The sequence below is a fragment of the Primulina eburnea genome, chromosome 2 (genome assembly GCF_022965805.1).
Source record: "Primulina eburnea isolate SZY01 chromosome 2, ASM2296580v1, whole genome shotgun sequence".
NCBI lineage: Eukaryota > Viridiplantae > Streptophyta > Magnoliopsida > Lamiales > Gesneriaceae > Primulina > Primulina eburnea.
Window position 1 is genome coordinate 6,481,690 of NC_133102.1, and position 19,130 is coordinate 6,500,819.

Here is a 19,130-nt window from a genome sequence, read left to right on the forward strand (position 1 = left end):
ATCCGTGAGACCGTCTCACACAAGTTTTTGTCATATTATAATATAATAATTATCACACACACATATATATATATCAATATTATGTAAATCATACTATTTTGATAAATCGTATTAGGAAAATTTTGTATGACATATATGTATGAGAAATATTTGATAAAGAGAATAGAGTTATTGAATATTGTTCAAATTCTCATATACTCTACCAACTAGAACAATTCTTGACAATTGATTACTATCTATATATATATATATATATATATATATATATATATTGTTCATTTTTTATTTAGGTGAAGATATTTATTATAATTCTATCTCGAATTTGATATTATTTGTTTTATGTACTCCAATTTTTTAAAACATATTAAAATGAAAAGTGAGACTATTAAGCTTTTCAATCAGCTTTAAATGGTGTTATTAATTTCTTCATATTAATTAAAAAGTATTTCCGGCATGCATGAGTCCTCTCCCTCCCTCCCTCCCATCCTTTCTAATCTTTACTGCATTACACACACTGAGTGTGTGTTGTGTTTCTCTGTCAATCTCATGGACTTCATCTCATCTCCAAAACCCTTTTATCTATTTTACTCTCTCACTTCAATCATTTATTTCTTTATTTATTTTTATCTTTTTCACTTCTCTCTCTCACACCCAGAAAGTACACACATTGTTTACCAGTAGATGCACTGGTTAGCATTTACACTCCACATTTGCATGCTCTGTTGTATGCCAAGAAATGGTCTTTAAAGTTTCTCTTCGTTTGATTTTGCTTTGTTGGTTACTTATGGTTCTGAGTTTGAGAGTTGATGGCATTGGTTCTGAGGTTTCTGTGAAATTATCACGCGCCCCTCGTGAGTTCTCTAATAGAAACTCAGCCACGTTTGTTTTTGAAGTTTTGGTGGGTGTCAACGGCGGAATTTGCACTGATTGTTCCACAAATTGCAAGGTTGGTTCCTAGTTCTTACACAAGAAAAAAATATATGCTATCTTTGTGGTTTTTTAGATGGGATTTTGGTCTGATTTTATGTGAATGGTAAAAATTGGAGATAATTTCAAGATCTAAGTGCCATCTCTATGTAGTTGCTTTGGAGTGGCGTAATCTTCTTGAAGAAGTTTGACTCTTTGATATGGTTCAATGCATGTACCTGCAAGAAACGAAATGTTGTATTTATACTGTGTCTATTTTAATTCACTTGTCAAGTTGTGATTTTAGTTAATTGAAAAATCAAACAACGTTAATGGACGGATAGGAATTAATAGGAACTAAAAACTTGCGTTTTTCGAAAAATAAATAGAGAAATTTCAATTTTCATTTGAGACCACGCCTGGATCTGTTTTTTTTTTTAATATATATATGTGTATATAATGATATGTGCTATACCAGGTTTAGTTCCCTTGAATTTTTTAAATTAATTTGTATAAATGTTACAAATGCAGCTGGATGATAGCCCATTTTCGACTTGTGAAGGTGGAAATATTTCCTATACAAGTCTACTTGATGGAAATCACACATTTGAGGTGTGCACCAATGGGTTGTCTGGAGTTGCCTGTGCCGGCTATGATTGGATTGTTGGTTGAGCATCATCCTATGTTTCTTCACACACCACCTTCCAAATTATTAGGGCATCAAGAATAGTAATTCACCTAAAGTCAAGAAATTTATGTGCCTCAAATGTTTTTCATAAAGCATGCACGAAAACAAGTTCCGATCCATTCCATTTCCAATATTCGCCGATAGTTTTAAATAGCTTGCTTCTTATCGCACCGGTGGTGTAAAAAATTTAATAGGGAGTCAACTGTATCCGTACATTTTGATTCAATGTAATATGAATTTTCCATCAATGGGTGAATCACGAGCTTATAATTATTGAAGATATATATGCGCCTTTAATTTTGTTTATCCTTTTTTAAGGATAACACCCCATGGCAAGTGTTTTTTATCAATCTCAAATGACAAATTGTCTATTCAACAATATCATTCATGCAGATAAGGTTTCTACACACCAAAATGCAGGGTATGCTGAAATATGGGTAATATTAGGCAATGTTGTTTCTAGCAGGCGGGGGGCGATCCATTCCCCACGTGAAAAAATTTAAAATTTCACCTGGTTTTTTGAAAATCCAACATTTCTACACTTCGATTTCCTGGATCCACCCTATGATTTTAGGACATTTTTTTTGCTCAAGTTTAGTTTTTCTGGTCAGATAATCTTTCCAAACTTCACTCTGATTCAGTTTGTACCTATTTTGCAGACACCATTAACCCAACAGCATATATTACTACTCCAACGCCCTTTACTAGTGCTTCTCATGTCTTAGTGAACATATCTTTCAGTGAACCGTGTGGTGGTGGAGGTGGTTTCAGATGTTCTTCTGTAAAAGCCTGCAATGTGAGTAGGTGGTCAGCTGAAACTGGATCAAGACTCGACAATGCTCTGTTTCTTTCTAATGGTTTAAATGGAGATCGTAATTTCGAGTATGCTCTTGCTGACTACCTTCTTTCTTGACAGCTTCTGGTTTATGGTGCCGGTGAGGTCGTACCAAGTACATTTGTTGTTGTTCAGCCAAATTTGAGATATTCTATCGTTCTTAAAGAATTCAGTATGGACGCATGATCTTGGTAATGGATAGAAATTTCTGTACAGACTCTGCAGGAAACATATTTGCAAGGAGTAAAAATTCGAGTTATTTCATACACATTGGTGAGTCCAATTGTTACATATTTAAAAAAACGAAATCGTAGCCTGATTATAAATGTAGTTGAATGCATACAGAGTGATCTATTGTTGTGGATTTATGCAGATAGAAGAAGCATTAATGTGAACCTGAAGACTCATATACCTGAAAGACAACTTCCAATTGGAAGTGAAACTAGAACTGTACTGGCAACTAATAAGAATAGGAACCTAAAGGTGTACTTATATTTCACGGAATCAGTCCTCAACTCATCCGCTGAAATTCTAAATTCCATCACCACGAGTGAAGGATCATTTGTGCCAATCAGTGGGGATACCTTTGGAAACCGAAGATTTGGCTATCAGGTTGGCGTTCATGAACTCTGCCTGCTTGAACTTATTAATTTCTATTGTGTTTACAAGCATAACAGACCTGTTATAGTTACAATATTTGTATTTCTTACGTTCCTTTTCTTTATCAATTTGCAGCTAACAGATGTAGCGGAGATGGTCATTGTTACTGTGAGCGTGCAAACAAACTTAGTAATCAGCAGACAAGGGACCTCTGTTACTCCTGTGCCCTCCATCACTTTTCTCTATGGTAGGTGGCATTACTTTTGAACTCGTGCTCTATACCAATACTTAGTTGTAAAAAATTGTTGGAATTCTTTGCCTTAGTTTTGAATTCTTTTATGGTTTTAGATTCTCAAAGGCCTACCGTGAAGCTGAGCACAACAAGCAAAATGCGAACAAAAGAAACAAGTATTCAGATTGTGATCAAATTCGTCAAGCCCGTGTTTGGCTTTAACGCATCTCTCATAACCATCTCTGGGGGTCATTTGCTAAGGTAAGCTGCTTCATAAATCAATTGCAGGTCCTGGAAAATTTTTCATTTTGTCATCGGTTTGGTTTTTTGTTATTCAGTTTCCGGGAGATGAGTAAGAGCATCTATGCTGTGCATGTACAAGCACTTGCTGATTCTATATCAGTCTATATACCCGAAAATACAACCACGGATATCTCTGGAAATAAAAACAGAGCATCCAACACTCTACTAATCAGGCACTGTAAGGATTCTGTCTTTTTCTTGGAAAAAATCAAATCTGTATGAAAATAAATTTGAGGGAGTTTTTTATATTTTGAATCGCACTTTTTTTTTGTTTATGCAGATTATGCACCGGTGAAATCTTTGATTCTTTCAACCTTTGTCACTACTGCTCTTGGTGTGACATGTTTGATTGCAGGGTTTCTCACTGTTTCAACAGCAACGCTTCTATCTGTTGGAGCATTCTCCAGACCAAGTTCTATCCTATCCTCCGACCCTGCAAGAAATATTTTTGTAATTTCCATTCTCGTTCTATAGTCTTATAGATTGAAGAAATATGTAGTTAACATTGACTGAATCTTGATGATTTTATGACATGAAGAAATTTGGATTCGACTGTGCCGGTATACTCTATATTGTTGCATGGAAATTATCACTTCTTGACAAAATTGCATGAGTACTTGAACAGAATCCACACTCATTTAACTGAATTTTTTCTTGAAAAGTTTCGGTAGTTGTTGTTAGGAGTCTCTATAATCTACTGATCAATAAGACGGCCTGAAATAAAAAGCATAAAATAGTTTACATGCTATGAATTTTAAGCGACTTCCATGTATTTTTACTTTATGCAGAGAATCGCTTATCACATTCAGGTGTTTGCACTATCTAAATGGCTGGCAGTTCCGTTGCCTGTAGAATATTATGAATTTGCAAGAGGTCTGCAGTGGAGTATCCCGTACTTCGAGCTCCCATGGGAGAGAGGAACTGTCCAGCCGATGATGGTGGGATCGAGTTCTTCTGGGAGCCGACTAGTACATAGTTCTGAAATCCGTGATGCAGGAGTTTTCAAGGGTGTTCAACCAAGTGTCGGTAGTCTGGATTCAGCAGCCAAAGTTTATGGATTGCCACTGACTCCTATGGAATACAGATCCTATTTTGAGGTCATATGTCTTGCTTTTACTTGGGTTTTTATCATGTAATACTGGTACAGAAGCATTTGCATGTTCATGTATACATTTCTCCCACTCAAGTTTGGATCTAAGTTGGGTTGAGCTAACTCATGAACATGTCAATTTGACTGGACACAAGCTTTCTAAAGCTCAAACATTCTATTCAAGCTCAACTTCAGTAGTTTGAACTCTCATCAGATGACTAACACGCCTATTTTTTTCTATTTTAATGATGCGCGGAAAAAATATTTGTATTGTAATTATTATTATTTTTTACTCTAAATAATAATTTTTATTTATTTATTATTATTAATAATTTCATAGATATTGCTCATGAATTAGCCTGAGCTTGCAAGGCAAACTAATTTTCTATCCTTGCAAACATGGTTGTGAAACAAAACTAATGAACCAAGTGGAGCCAATGAGTCAGCTTACGAGCTCGAGTTTTAGCTTTTCTACTTTTGTTTGATATGATTTTGAACTCAAGTTAAATTTTTTTGAGTTGTGCTCTGGTTGGGAGTCCTTGAAATTTCACAAGATAAAATTCATTACATGTTTACACACATTTCTGTGAGGCTAACATAGCCATCTGACTGCATGAAAAATAGAGGCTCAAATGGCCATTAGCCGCTTTGTCCAGCGTAGAAGTATTCTTTCTGTTCTGACCTTATAATTGACTTGTAAATTTTGCAATTCCGCAGAGCCATAATATTGTGCCACAAGCTGAATATATTTTAGATCCAAGAAATTCACATGGGTAAGTATTTCAAAAAACTTCTTATGCTCGTCTATTTGATCTTTATTTTGGTGCATTCAATTTTGACAAAAGCAAACCTCAATCTACACTTGTCTGTTAGAACTAAGGTCCGAAATCTTGGTATAGATGCATTCTGTGAATGATTTTCTAAACGGCTTGTTTGTATTCACCATTTAGTTTATTAGTTATGTGGCAATCACTTTTTTTAACTGATCAAACTGTTATTTTCTAGGTGGAGGGATTTCAGTAGAAGCATGTTTTGGTTATCCATTATTGGTGGCACCTTGGTTCTGGTCCATGCCGTATTCCTTTTTGTCCTTAAATTCAAGAAGAAAAACAACGAGAAGAATAGCTTTGGAGCTCTTATTTTTCCAAGATTTGAGATCTTTCTGCTAATTCTTGCGCTACCATGCTTTTGTGAAGCTTCAGCTGCTTTGCTCAAAGGTACTTAAAGTTTATTCTCTCTGCCAGAATATGTGTTTGTTCTGAATCATTTTGGCTTTTGATATATATTTTTCTGATCAAGAACTTACGTTTTTTTAATGTGGCAAGGTGGGACATCTTCTGGAATGGCCATTGGCTTTCTGATGCTGAGTATAGTTGCTTTTGTCATGTTATCATTGTTTTTGTTCCTCTCCTGCGGAATCACGATAGGGAAGCTGCTTCAGTACGAGGAAGTACACCATGAGGGACAAATATTTCGATGGTATAAAGATATTATTGGAGTCATACTAGGTCCTGGTAAAAGAAGCCAATGGACGTGGAAGAACCGCCACGGTTCAACTAATCTTACCATTTTTGGCCCTCTATTCGAGGATCTTAGAGGCCCTCCAAAGTACATGCTGTCTCAGATATCTGTTGGTCCTCGGAACAAAAGGGATGATAGAATAATCGCTTCTGATGATGAAACAGAAGATGCAGAAGCACCCATAATTCAAAAAATGTTTGGAATTCTGAGAATTTACTACACATTTCTTGAATGTTCAAAACGCGCGGCACTGGGAATCGTGGCTGGTGCTTACGTACAGAACTCGTCCTCAAAAAATCCAACGATCATATTACTTTGTATGACGTCATTTCAACTGTTCTTCATGGTTCTTAAGAAGCCGTTCATTAAGAAAAGGGTCCAACTAGTCGAGATTGTCTCAGTCTCAGGTGAGGTTGCCGTTTTCGCAATCTGTTATGTTTTCTTGGAACAGCAGTTTTCCCCCGAAAACGAGAGAAAAATTGGGATTTCAATGCTGTTGATATTCTTGTTAGTCTTTCTAGCCCAAATGATCAATGAATGGCATGCACTATACCGTCAGATAAAGCGTCTGGATCCCATCAACAACTCGTTTTGGCGAGGTTTGGAAAATGCTTTAATTGGTTTCCTCTTGTTCTGCTGCCCCCATGGTTTGGTCAAGGATCTCGACCGAAAGTTCCCTTCAAACAACACTCATGAAACAGCAGAAACAACTTCTTCAACTAGTAGGATTAGGAGCTTGGGGAGCGTGGCCTTGGGAGACATGTCGTGGTTGAAGCAAATACAAGAACTAGCAAGATCAAGCTTTAGTAAAGATGGAGCCAGGGCCATCCCAGACGATCCATTCACGAATAAATCTACCAAGATGAGCGGATTTTGGAGAACTAGGATGAGTGGAAGCTCAACTGCATCTACATCTTCTGACGTTAGTACAAAACAGAAGGGATTGCACCGAGAGTTGAAAGAAATGTTTTCATTCAAATGAGACAATCTTAGATATTGATATCCCTTCTGAAGTTTTGGTGGTCCTTTCTTATGAGCTTGAAAATTCTGTAGGTAAGGGGAACTGAGCAGCATTATTTAATGATCATTCTTATGGTTAAGTATTTAAGAATTGAGGATCATGGCAGAATTAGATTTTACAGGTCATATGTGCAGCAAATGCAACTACATCTATACAGGGTTGATTCTAGCAAAAAGAGATTATTATTTTTTAAAATGTAAATTTTGCTATGTTAATTTATTTTATTTTTTGCATTTGATAGGGTCTCGAGGGATTGTTTCACCGTGCTCGTGCAGGCACTGTCTGTACGGGCAATGAACGGCCCGGATCACTCCACATGAGTGATCCGGGCCCACCTCCCTGTAAAAAAATAAAAATAAAATTGACTCGGAAAAATCCGAGCCGTTGGATCGATTCTTCCGGGCATTGCTTCGCAGAGGTAGGGTCGAGTTAACCGGTCTCGAGACAACCATTGCAGTCGAAAGACCGCCGATTTAGAGTAGTTCTGCAGCCTGAATATCGAGACCTGATGCCCTACAATAAAACTGTAATGTTGAGGGATTTGTGCCTGATATTTTGTGTTTGTTAAAATCATATGGTTTGAGTTCATTAAAACAGTGTCGGGGTACAATAACTTTGCAAGGAGAGTGATCGATAAACTGAAGTCTGGATTTTTGTACAATTTGAAATATTTAAGTTGTCCGGTTACTGATATATATAGTTTTTGATAAACGACCAACGTTCGGTATCATAATTGATATCATAACCAATACGACATGTTTAATTTTAATTATTATTAATTATAAGGAGTGAAATTATTGTGATATGGATTATTGAGATTCAATAAATATGTCCTAACTATGAGAGCTATCAAACCATTGTGTTATGATTTTATAATTTCATCATAGTTTTTGCATTCGTTGGTTATTTTATTGTCATTTTAGAATACAATATGATTTTCTTTAACACGTTAAAGAATCATAGAATTATTATTGTTGGTTTTGTAAAGTCCATATGTTTTTCTAGTAATTATTTTGTTCTAAAACATTACGTATTTATATTTTTGTATAATTATCTCTAAGTTATTTAAATTATTTATTTGTATGTTTTATTATTTTGCTAGATGTTATTATTAGATGTTATAATATTTGAGATAATATTAATATCTTAAACAAAATCCTCATACATCAAGTTAGACTGCGCCACTTTTTCTCATAAATAAATTCTTAATTATTTTGTGTGTATAAATAAAATATATACAGCAGCCATCTGTCGCTTATTCAGAACAATAAGCAAACTCAAATGGCAACACCTGTTTGATTGTATAAAGAAAAAGAAACAGAATGGGATCCGTCTTTAGTTCAAGCAAAACCAGAGAGGAGATACAAATGGCTCTCGCCAAAGCTAAGCAGATTGTTGCCTCCAACCCTGTTGTTGTCTTCAGGTCACAATCCCTTTCCTTTATATTTCTCTCAGCGATTCTTCGGTTTTTTTTTTTAAAGAATTCGATGCTGTGATGGTCAATTGAAAATGGGTGGTTAAATCTATGAAAACGGTGCGGTTCAACTTTTGCAGTTGCGAATTCCCTGTTCACAGCAGTTATTTCTTGTTTGGTTTTTCAAGATTTTGAATTTTTTGTAAGATCTTTTTACTTTCGTATAACGCGATGGGATTTCGAGTAACTTCGAAAAATTTCACATAAATATGGGGTCTGCCTGCGGACTGCTGAGCATGCCATTGTATTGGAATCTCTACCTTTAGTTTTTCCTCTTTATCTCGAATTTTTTTCATCACCATCACCACGAAATATGAGAATTTGGAGGGAGTTTACTAATGGGGAAACCGATGATCCTGCAGCAAGACTTACTGTGGGTACTGCCAGAGGGTGAAGCAGCTGTTTTCCCAGCTACAAGCAACTTATAAAGTGATTGAACTTGATCAAGAAAGTGAGTATATAAAACCATTTTATGCTCTATTTTCCATCATTTAAAAACCATGCTTTTTGATTCTTGATCATCTTTTGATTGTTCTCCAATTAAGGCGATGGCGATGCAATTCATGCCGCATTAGCAGAGTGGACGGGGCAGAGAACCGTCCCGAATGTTTTTATAGGTGACAAACACATTGGCGGATCCGATGGTATGTCCGAATTAAAACATAATTCTTTCTCCTTTTTGAAGCGCACGCGGAACCTTGTTGTGATGGGAATATTTTCTTTTTTGTTCTTGCAGTGGTACTTGAGAAACATCAGCAAGGGAAGCTTGTTCCTATGCTGTCTGAAGCTGGTGCAATACCAAAACAGACTACTCAGTCGTAGACATGGATATGGGTACCAGACTTATATGTTAAATTTGAAGAATAAATAAATATATAAAAGATAAATAAATAAATATATTATGTGTTTTTTACTCCATTTTCGAGAATTGTGATATGTTGTGCATGAAGATATATTTGAACTTGGTAACGACTGATGTTTCACATCACATGTTTGAAAAATATAAACGAAAAAAGATCAAGTGTGGTCGAAAATAGGTTACCAGCAAGATTTAATTATTCGACTGTAAATGTTAAAAAAAAAGTTTTTCGAATTTTACTATCGATACAATAATAGAATTACCATTAAATCTGAGATCAGATTGACAAATTTTCGAGATATAAATATCATGAAAGTATGAACATCGAGTTTTAAAAAATATTAAAATTGTAATAAATATGAACGTGACGAAAACTTGTTCTCTTTTTTCTTCAAAACCTCGCGAACCTGTAGTCTATACAAATTATCCACGTCCGGCCTTTACCGTAGACCATCAAAAGTAAATAATTATTCTAAGAAGAATGATGGTTTTTAATAAAATTCATCCGCTCAAGCGCAATCTACTAAGATAACTTCATGTTCTTGAGGTAGATGTGTGTATCCACAAGTCAAGAGTCTGTCGAGCTTTCCCAGACGAATGTACTTTTCGAGCAACATCAACCCCTTCGGACAGATTGTTTACATGTCCACTCACCAACAGAGCAGCTGCTGCATTTAGCACCTGTTCGATGTCACCAGGAAAGGAGTTTTTAGAATGTGTACCAGTTTTCCTTGCTGAATTTCAAAGAAAAAGTGTCAGCTTTTAATAAATTTTGGTTGGACAACACAAATGTACTTGGATGCCTCTTTTTTGGTTGTTCATTTGGCATTACAAGCTCAGAATAAGCTTGTGACCTCAAGCTCATGCTCCTTTATTTTGAAGTCGATTAGCTCAAGCAGATTCATTACATCCTTGTGCAGGACTTCATCGCATAAGACGGCCTTTTAAAAGAGTGACTGCTCACAAGGAGTTTAAATAATTTTAAAAGAAAGTTTGAATACTTAATAAATACAAAATTTGACATATAAGCTAAATTATACAACAAAGGCGTACAATTCTCGGTATTGGCTAAAATTGATGAATTTCAGGCAACATTTGATGAGTTATGACTTATGAGATGCCTTTCACATTTGAAGGATGCTCAGAAGTGGTAGAATGCTCTAAATCTCAGATTGGACTCAAGTCATACAAGGTTATAAACTAAAAAAAATTTATGCGTCCCATTTATTTATCTACAACACGCAGGAATCAAATAAACAGAAGAGAAGATTTACCAGGGCATCAGCGATACTCCCCTTTTCTCCTGATAGTACACGGCGAAGTACGTCTGCGTTGTATTCTGGGCCTCCACCTCGCAAACTTTCCAGAGTGCATCGAGGTATACCAAAGTCCACTAAAAATCAATATTTAGTTTAGTGGCATCCTGCTGAATATCCAGTCTCTAGGAAAATGAACAAAAGATTCGTACATGGATCGAATGAGAACTTCACCACTTTATTCGGGGTGACATCAAGGACTAATCCAGGCCCTGTTGAGTTTATACAAAAAATATCCATGCAAAAATTGAAAACATTAAGAGGATAAGCTTTCATAAAATAAGGGATAGAATCATTTCAAAATGGACATGATGCCTTATAGGACAGGTAACAGAAGTGGATATCTTACCAAGAGGACTCATCTCATCCAGCCCTTCAGAGTGAACTACCAGTGCTCGTTTCATACCAAATCTCTGGAGTGCTTTGGCCATTTTTTGGACCTAACCAACAATACGAGAATTGTATCTCATGTTCGGAAGCTTCTAATCCCCAAACATCAATTGGAAGTAAAGAGAAAACAAGTTTCATGAACAAGTTCAAATTTAAGAAATAATACATAAAGCTCTTAGCTTAAAGCAAATGAACTCACGAGATCTTCTTTGTATACCCCAACAACAGCAAAAGGAACTCGGGCTGGATTCAACATGGGCCCTAAAATGTTGAATACAGTCTTTACTTTAAGCTTTTTCCTCACAGGTCTAACAACCTGCATAGCTGGATGATATATGGGGGCCATCATAAAGCCGATTCCTGCTTCATTTACGCACCTTTTTACCCCCTGAATACAATGAAATCAGACAAGCTAAACAATTGTATGATGACGACGAACATGGTTTTCTTTAAATATTATAATGTTTATTAATATGGTCAAGTCAAGTCTGCTTTTGAAGAAACGACTAAAATTCTTAGAAACCTTACTAAAAATTATACCGGAGTTAATACTTCAATCTGGTATCTATTATCGCAAATCATTATACAGATATTAATTTTTCTATCCTGAATCTTGTATTTGGATGTGGCAACAATCAAATATACTAGGAAAATCAAAAGCTTTTATGTTCATCAAACGCTGTGCAGTGGAATTTCGTATATATTTTTCAATTACATGTCATTAATGATTTTTTTTCCTAATGATGATTGCACATTTATATCATCAGCTCCCACTTGACGTGATCTTCGACTATATTAAGAAGTTTGATACCCTTGCTCCAAATATTTCTTGGATTGCATCACTTACTATAAAAAGCAGCATTTAAGCCCGCATGTAATGGCAAAACAAATTACAGTACTACAACTGAACTGACCTCTGGCTCCAAGTTAATTGCAACCCCTAATGATTCAAGAACATCGGCACTGCCACAGGCAGAAGAACTAGAGCGATTACCTTGCTATGATTCAACCATAATATAAGGATCAGTTTACTTCAAGTATCAAAACTAATCAAATACATATACTCAACTATGGGAGATTTAACTAATCTACGGCCGGAATATCGACCTTTGCAACTTTTGCACCACAAGCTGCTGCAAGAATTGAAGCTCCGGTGGAGATATTCACTGTATTTGCACCATCACCACCTGTACCAACGATATCAACAGCATCATGTAGTCCTTCCACTTTCTTACAGTGTTTGACCATCGCCCTTGCCAATCCAACCACCTGTTAATATTTGGTTAGCGATTACTTTAATATGACAAATGAGAAGACCATTTCCACTGCCATAACTATCCAATAGCTGCCTTCTTATCACTGCGAAGTTGTAATCCTATAAATTTTTTCCTGAATTCAGAGTAATATAACAATGGTACACAAAATATGTGAGCTTCCTACATTGGTATCGTCATATTTTTAAAAGCCAAGGGCAATTATTCATAAATGAGCAAGCTCTGTGCTTCTTTCGAATCAAATGCCATGGTTCTAATCGATTTTTGCGGCATTCAATCGTTGCAGCCTATGTAAAAGTTTCTATGGCAGAAAAATTGCATACATAAACTACCAGTGCTATATTTTTCCCAACAAGCTTCATACTAGAACTGGATAAGGAAAAACATTAGTGCCCCAAAATAATTAACACTACTCTTTTCAACATCACACTTTATGGTTCAGTGAGAGGCCGTATTTGTTGAGATATCAAGAAATAAACGAGGTAACATCGCAGCAGAACATCACAAGTAATATTAACAATTGAATAAGATGGATACCAGTATTTATAGTGGTTTACCCCAAAATTGGACTATGTCCACTTTAAACTTCTCAATGAGATCACTTCTTTATTAACAACAAATAAGACAAGAGAATTGAGAATACAAACTCTTCTTTAATCTGCACACGAGGTCATCTTTCCCCTTCTCTGCAAACTTCTTTAATTGTTCCGTGTAGATTTATTTATTACCCCAAATCCTCATGAAGAAATGCAGTCTTGACATCCATTTGCTCCCCCTCCAGATCAAGCTCAGCTGCTAACCCTAGCACAATCCAGATAGATGTCATCTTCATCATATGTGAAAATATTTCGTCAAAGTCGGCCCTTTTTTCTGTCCGAAACCTTTGACAACAATCCAAGTTTTGAATCTTGGTTGACTACTGTGTTCTTCGTGTTTCAACCCGAACATCCACTTATTCTTCAAAGCTTTCTTGTCTTTCGGCAACTTCATCAGATCAAATGTCTCATTCTCATGCAAGGATTACATTTCATCTTGCATTGTTGCTTCTCCCTAAATTTTTTTTTTTGAAGTATCGGATACGGATACGGATACGACACGTGGATACGCGTGTCGGACCAAAATCCGTATCGTTGACTTTGTTTAGGGTTGACCAGACGAATATGTTTTGGACACGGCGAGGACACGCCATGGATACGGCGTGGATACGTTTTTCGGATACGTTTGGGCAAAATTGCAAATACTTAAAAATTTTAAGGGTTAATTAAAAAAAATAAAATTTCTAGGGACTAAAAGAAAAATAATTTAAAATAAATTGGGCTGGGCTTTTAAATCCCTAAATACATTTGTCCATCTCTTTCATTCCATTTCTGCTCAAGCGTCTCTCAATTCAACCGATATGGATGTTTGATTTCTTTTTACTTGCTTAAGATGGATTTTGCATTTAATATTTTGTACTTAAGATATTATGATTAATGAAATATTACATCTATCTATAATTTTTATTTTTCAATACTTTATATATATTTTAATGATTGTCGTATCCTAGCCGTATCGTGTCTTATATTTTCAAAATTTGACGTGTCGTCGTATCCGTATCGTATTCAATCCGATACTCGCACCCGTATCCATGCAACATAGTCCACTATCAATCACCCACCTAGTTACTTGAGTTTCCAAATTTACGGACTCTTGCTCTAGCTCGTGAACAACATTGAATTCGTCGGGGACAATACCCATTTTCGTCCTTTTCGTTAACCGCTTTTCCCATTTCAGTCCTCGTGATTTTTGACTGATTAATTAATCCTTCATGTTTTCAAAATAGTCTCGAATTGGTCCCCTACCGTTATCCTGTCGCTAAAGCTAACGTTGACCTTGACATTAGCGACGGTTTTATAAAACCGTCGCTAATTTAGGCGACGGGTTTCAAACCTTCGTCGCTAATTGCGACTGTTAATTTTGCATAAATAAAAAAAATTAATTTAATAATTAAAAAAAACTTAGAATTCGGACTATGCTAACAATATAGATGATCTTAACTAACACTTAAAAATTTACAAAAAATTAAAGCGAAAAAAGTTTACCCTAAGTCGAAACTAAAAGCGTGTAAGAGAGAAAAAAATTTTAAGTATTGTGAAGTAGTGTGGATGAAATGGAAAGAGAGTATTTTTATATACAGTTTGCGACAGGTTTTGGTAACACCGTCGCTAATAGAGACGGTAATATTATTAACTTGAAGTATAGACGGTTTTGCAATCACCGTCGCTATTTTACCAAAAACATAAAGCAAACTGTCTATAAATATACTCTCTTTCCATTTTCATACACACCACTTCACAACACTTAAATTTTTTTACTCTTACACGATTTTAGTTTCGACTTAGGGTAAACTTTTTCGCTTTAATTTTTTGTAAATTTTTAAATGTTAGTTAAGATCATTAATATTGTCAGCATAGTCCGATTCTAAGTTTTTTTTAAAAAAAATTATTAAAATTAATTTTTTTTATTTTATTGAAATATTAAACCGTCGCTAATTAGCGACGAGTTAAAACATCGTCGCTACGTAGCGACGGTTTTTAAAATGCCGTCGCTAATTAGCGACAGTTTTTTAAATGCCGTCGCTAATTAGCGACGGTTTATTAAACGCCGTCGCTAATTAGCGACGGTTTTATATTTCCATAAAATAAAAAAATTACTTTTAATATTTTTTTAGAAAAAACTTAAAATTTATTTTATGGAAATAGTTGCGACGCTAATTAGCGACGGCTTTTGAAAAACCGTCGCTAATTTCTACCGTTTTTCACAAGTCAACGTTAACCTTAACGTCAGGATAACGGTAGGGACCAATTCGGGAATATTTTGAAAACATGAAGGATTAATTAAGCAGTCAAAAATCACGAGGGACTGAAATGGGAAAAGCGGTTAACGAAAAGGACGAAAATGGGTATTATCCCGAATTCGTCAATAACGTTTGTTTGCTCATCATCGATTTCATGTTTGTCTTCCAGTTTCTGGCAATATTTTTTTATGTATGTTTTCTCCACATCGATAACACGTTATGTTGGTATATCTCCCCAAGGACTTGCTTCATCTTGGCTTCTGATTTGTGTTTTTCTTTATCTTGCTTCTCCCTCTTGACTCAGCTGCAAAAACATTTGATTGTGCGGTAGAGGCTCCTTGATATCTCTGTCTCATCTCTTCATTCAAGATGCCACTCTTGATGAAGTCCATACTCACTACTCCTCCTGGTGTTGTGTTCGTGAGTGATACGTTCAGACTCTCCCAATACTTTGGTAATGAAGCTATCACAATCAGAGTTATCACCTCATCATCAAGTTTTATGTCCACTGCTTCACGGATCCTTAAATCTCGTTCAGATGATCTGCGACCAGAGTTCCTTCTTTGTGTCAAACCTGGACAAGTTTGCTCAAATAGAACAATTTGTTATTGCCACTTTTGGAGGCATGTAGTATTTCCAACTTCGTCCAAAGCGTACGAGCATGTGTCTCATTACAAATGTGATTATATACGTTGTCATCGACAAATTGTCGGATGTACCCACAGATTTGCTCTTACTCAAAGTTCAATTTGGCATCTGATTTATCATCTGGTTCAGACTTGCTGAACACTGGTAGGTGCATAATTTTTCATCTTACTTTTTCAAAGTTGATAATTAGAGTCATTAAGGCTAATTATGTTGCTTGTGTGTGCCTCCATCTTTTGTGACTGTTATCAACAAATTAATCAACAACGTCTGAACACAAAAGAACAATTTCCCTAATACTGTCTAGAAAGCATTTTCTAACGTGGAAGTTCAGATTAAGTTGCAACAACAGAACATACAAGAACTTCCTATAGTATTTGAGAACTTCACTATGATACTAGTTGTTGAGATATCACGGAAATAAACAAGATAATGTCACAACGGAACATTACAAGTAATATTAACAACTGAATAAGATGAACAACAATATTTATAGTGGTTCACCTCACAATTGGGTTACTTCTACTCTAAACCTCTCAAGGGGGTCACTTCTTTATTAATAACAAAGAAAATAATAGAATTGATAATATAAAGTATTTAACTCATAACACTCTGATTTAAAACTCAATTTCTCTCTACTAATCATATTTCTTCTAACGATAAAACACTCCTTAAAAACTCTTAAACCAAATCCTCTATTTCACTTATACACTTGTGATTCTACATGAGTTGATTTTGTATTTTTAATGTGATTTTGAAATGAATAATGGATGAGTATTTATAAGTAAAGTTTATGGAAGAAAACAAAAAATAAAACAACATTGATTACACAATCAAACCAACCATTTTTTACTTACTCAAACAATATATTAATTATTTGTCAAAATATGTTGTTGAATTCCATAATATTAACTTGAATATTAACGGTACAGGCGGAAGCGGGTAGGGGTGTCAATTCGGGTGGGTTGGGTCGGGTTTAACAATAGTACTATTCAAAAATAGCTCAATCCGAACTCGAACCAACCCGAACCTGAACCCGAATTAACCCGTATAATATGATTTATAATTTTTTTTAAAAAAAATTAAACAAAAATAATACTAATATTTTAATTTAAACACATAATAATAAAATCTCTCTCACATATAAGATTTAAATTTGAAAATCTAATTATAAAAAAATAAAGTATATTTATTAAATCAAATAAAAATTGTTTAAAAAATAAAAAATGTCCAAACTAAATGTTAAATTATGAAAATTTATGATATAAATATACAATAAATATTTTTTCAGACATACAATGTGTAAAATTGTAGGGAATATTTATTAATTATAATTTTTAAAAAAAAATTAAAATTTTGGTTGACCCGAACCGAACCGAACCTTATCATATTTTTCGGGTCAGATCGGGTCCGGGTTCCCAAAACCCAAACCTGATTTTTTTCGGATTGCACCGTGTCAGATTGGTGGGTGATGTCTGATTTTGACACCCTTAGGAGCGGCGTAAGTAGGGGCCATAGTCCAACCCCGTCCCGGCCCCCCTTCCTCTCAAATTTTTTTAATATATAGTAGAAAAGAAGAAAAAATGAGATTCGGTTCTTCTCAAACCACGAATCCACCGTATTCTTCAATATCTAATATCCCGTTACGACGATAAATTTTCAAACCGCATATCATGACTGCATCATTCACCTAGATTATGAACTGTTCGTATTAAAGCACAGCAAGCTCATCAAGAATAATGCATAGAGCGTGTGCTGGCAAGTAGTAATTTTAAAGATACCAGCTCTCCTAAACAACGCTAGACCAAGAAAATCGAGGGAGCCTGTAAATTTGAATTTTCAGGAAAAAAATTGGAAGCATTAACAAGAAAAAAAACGCATATTCTTCAACCAAATAGAAGCGCTTACTTCTTCATAAGTTTCGCCTTTAGCTCTCAACAGGACCAGAAACGCACTAATCAAAGCCTCATCAGCACCATCCAACAAGAAATCAAGTGACGACTCAGCTTCATCTTCAGTCAAATCTACCCCACTTATCAAACTTTCGATAAGCTAAAAATCAATCAATTAAAAATTCAAAAAAAATCAGAACACAGCAAAAGACTAAAAAACCAACCAAAAAAATGCAAATTCAATGCAAACAAAAAAAAAAACAGAACCCAGAAAAAAAGATTTAAACTTCATAATTAATATCACACCCGACTGAAAGAGGTTACAGGGGACCCATGTCTGTCTGAATCCTGCGAAACAGATGGCACAAAACTAGAGTGCTTCATATTAAATGAAGCCCGAGAAACAGCATTCTTGACCTCATATTGCGGAATAAAACGGCGAGACGACCACTGAAATTGAGGTGAGTAAAGATACACACGTTGTTGCAGTGGAACAGCCATTTTAGCCGTGCGCTCCAAAAAGCAAGTAAAATTCCGCGGCGAAACCTTCTCGAGTAAACGGCAACAATAAATACCTGCTGAATAGGTTGTGCACTAGCAATTTGTACAGATTCGACAACCGCTAAAGTAATGCATTAATTAGGGTTTCAGGTTTTTGGAATTTTCAGAACCTAAATTAGGGAGGTTGACTCACAACGGAATCGACGTAGTATAAGATTACACGTATGTGGGGCCCTTTATTCTTCAAAATTATAATTTTAATTCCTTTTAAAAATTAAAGTTTAATTTCTCAATGCAAATTTCATCGTCATCAAGATTTTTTGTTCCCGCTGTTTGGAGAGGTTTATGCAACTTATCACGTAAATGGGGTGATAAGAAGGGACATACATACATATATTATATATATATATATATTCACCAAAAGAAACAGGCTGTCCCTTTCCAAAATCAAAATAGAATCGCAACGAAAGTGATCTCATTGGTCAATTTTGTGAGACGAATCAGCGATCACATCTAACTCATAAAAAATATTATTTTTTATGCTAAAAATATATTCATGATGGTTATAGATAGAGTCAATCTATCTCACGGTTATAAATCTGTGAGAACGTCTCACAAGAGACTTAATTGATCACAAGACTTCTTATTACGGGTTTCTATCTTTTTTCAAATATTTATTTAGAACACTTAGGCTGCTTTTGGTTGCAGGATAAAATAAACTAATTATTAGTATATAAATGATAAAGA

At 35.3% G+C, this 19,130-nt stretch overlaps 3 protein-coding genes across 8 annotated transcripts; 2 read left to right on the forward strand and 1 right to left on the reverse strand.

Moving 5' to 3' along the window:
- The first annotated feature begins 501 nt into the window (after positions 1 to 501).
- LOC140822808 (uncharacterized) lies at positions 502 to 7,384 on the forward strand. Of its 5 annotated transcripts, none has more exons than XM_073183703.1 (13): positions 502 to 946; positions 1,438 to 1,573; positions 2,254 to 2,398; positions 2,511 to 2,702; positions 2,803 to 3,041; positions 3,165 to 3,276; positions 3,378 to 3,522; positions 3,600 to 3,742; positions 3,845 to 4,014; positions 4,353 to 4,661; positions 5,372 to 5,427; positions 5,660 to 5,871; positions 5,980 to 7,384. In XM_073183703.1, the coding sequence occupies exons 4-13, from the start codon at positions 2,612 to 2,614 to the stop codon at positions 7,155 to 7,157; spliced, it is 2,655 nt and encodes an 884-aa protein (XP_073039804.1). In that variant the 5' UTR covers positions 502 to 946; positions 1,438 to 1,573; positions 2,254 to 2,398; positions 2,511 to 2,611; the 3' UTR covers positions 7,158 to 7,384. The 5 variants fall into 5 exon arrangements, with proteins under 5 accessions (XP_073039804.1, XP_073039803.1, XP_073039806.1 ...); XM_073183702.1 differs by having other exon boundaries at positions 2,254 to 2,390; XM_073183705.1 differs by having other exon boundaries at positions 2,336 to 2,390.
- Positions 7,385 to 8,446: 1,062 nt separating this feature from the next.
- On the forward strand, positions 8,447 to 9,583 carry LOC140822811 (glutaredoxin). Its single transcript, XM_073183710.1, has 4 exons — positions 8,447 to 8,619; positions 9,033 to 9,121; positions 9,216 to 9,314; positions 9,407 to 9,583. Exons 1-4 carry the CDS (start codon positions 8,519 to 8,521, stop codon positions 9,490 to 9,492), a joined length of 375 nt encoding a protein of 124 aa, XP_073039811.1. The 5' UTR covers positions 8,447 to 8,518; the 3' UTR covers positions 9,493 to 9,583.
- A 218-nt stretch (positions 9,584 to 9,801) lies between these two features.
- On the reverse strand, positions 9,802 to 18,708 carry LOC140822810 (anthranilate phosphoribosyltransferase, chloroplastic-like). 2 transcript variants are annotated; one of them, XM_073183707.1, is made up of 9 exons: positions 18,189 to 18,705; positions 17,899 to 18,042; positions 12,343 to 12,504; positions 12,150 to 12,233; positions 11,435 to 11,623; positions 11,195 to 11,285; positions 10,998 to 11,057; positions 10,804 to 10,922; positions 9,802 to 10,210 (listed from the first exon to the last, which is right to left on the reverse strand). In XM_073183707.1, exons 1-9 carry the CDS (start codon positions 18,381 to 18,383, stop codon positions 10,064 to 10,066), a joined length of 1,191 nt encoding a protein of 396 aa, XP_073039808.1. In that variant the 5' UTR covers positions 18,384 to 18,705; the 3' UTR covers positions 9,802 to 10,063. The 2 variants fall into 2 exon arrangements, with proteins under 2 accessions (XP_073039808.1, XP_073039809.1); XM_073183708.1 differs by lacking the exon at positions 9,802 to 10,210 and adding an exon at positions 10,246 to 10,485 and having other exon boundaries at positions 18,189 to 18,708.
- Between the last annotated feature and the right edge of the window lie 422 nt (positions 18,709 to 19,130).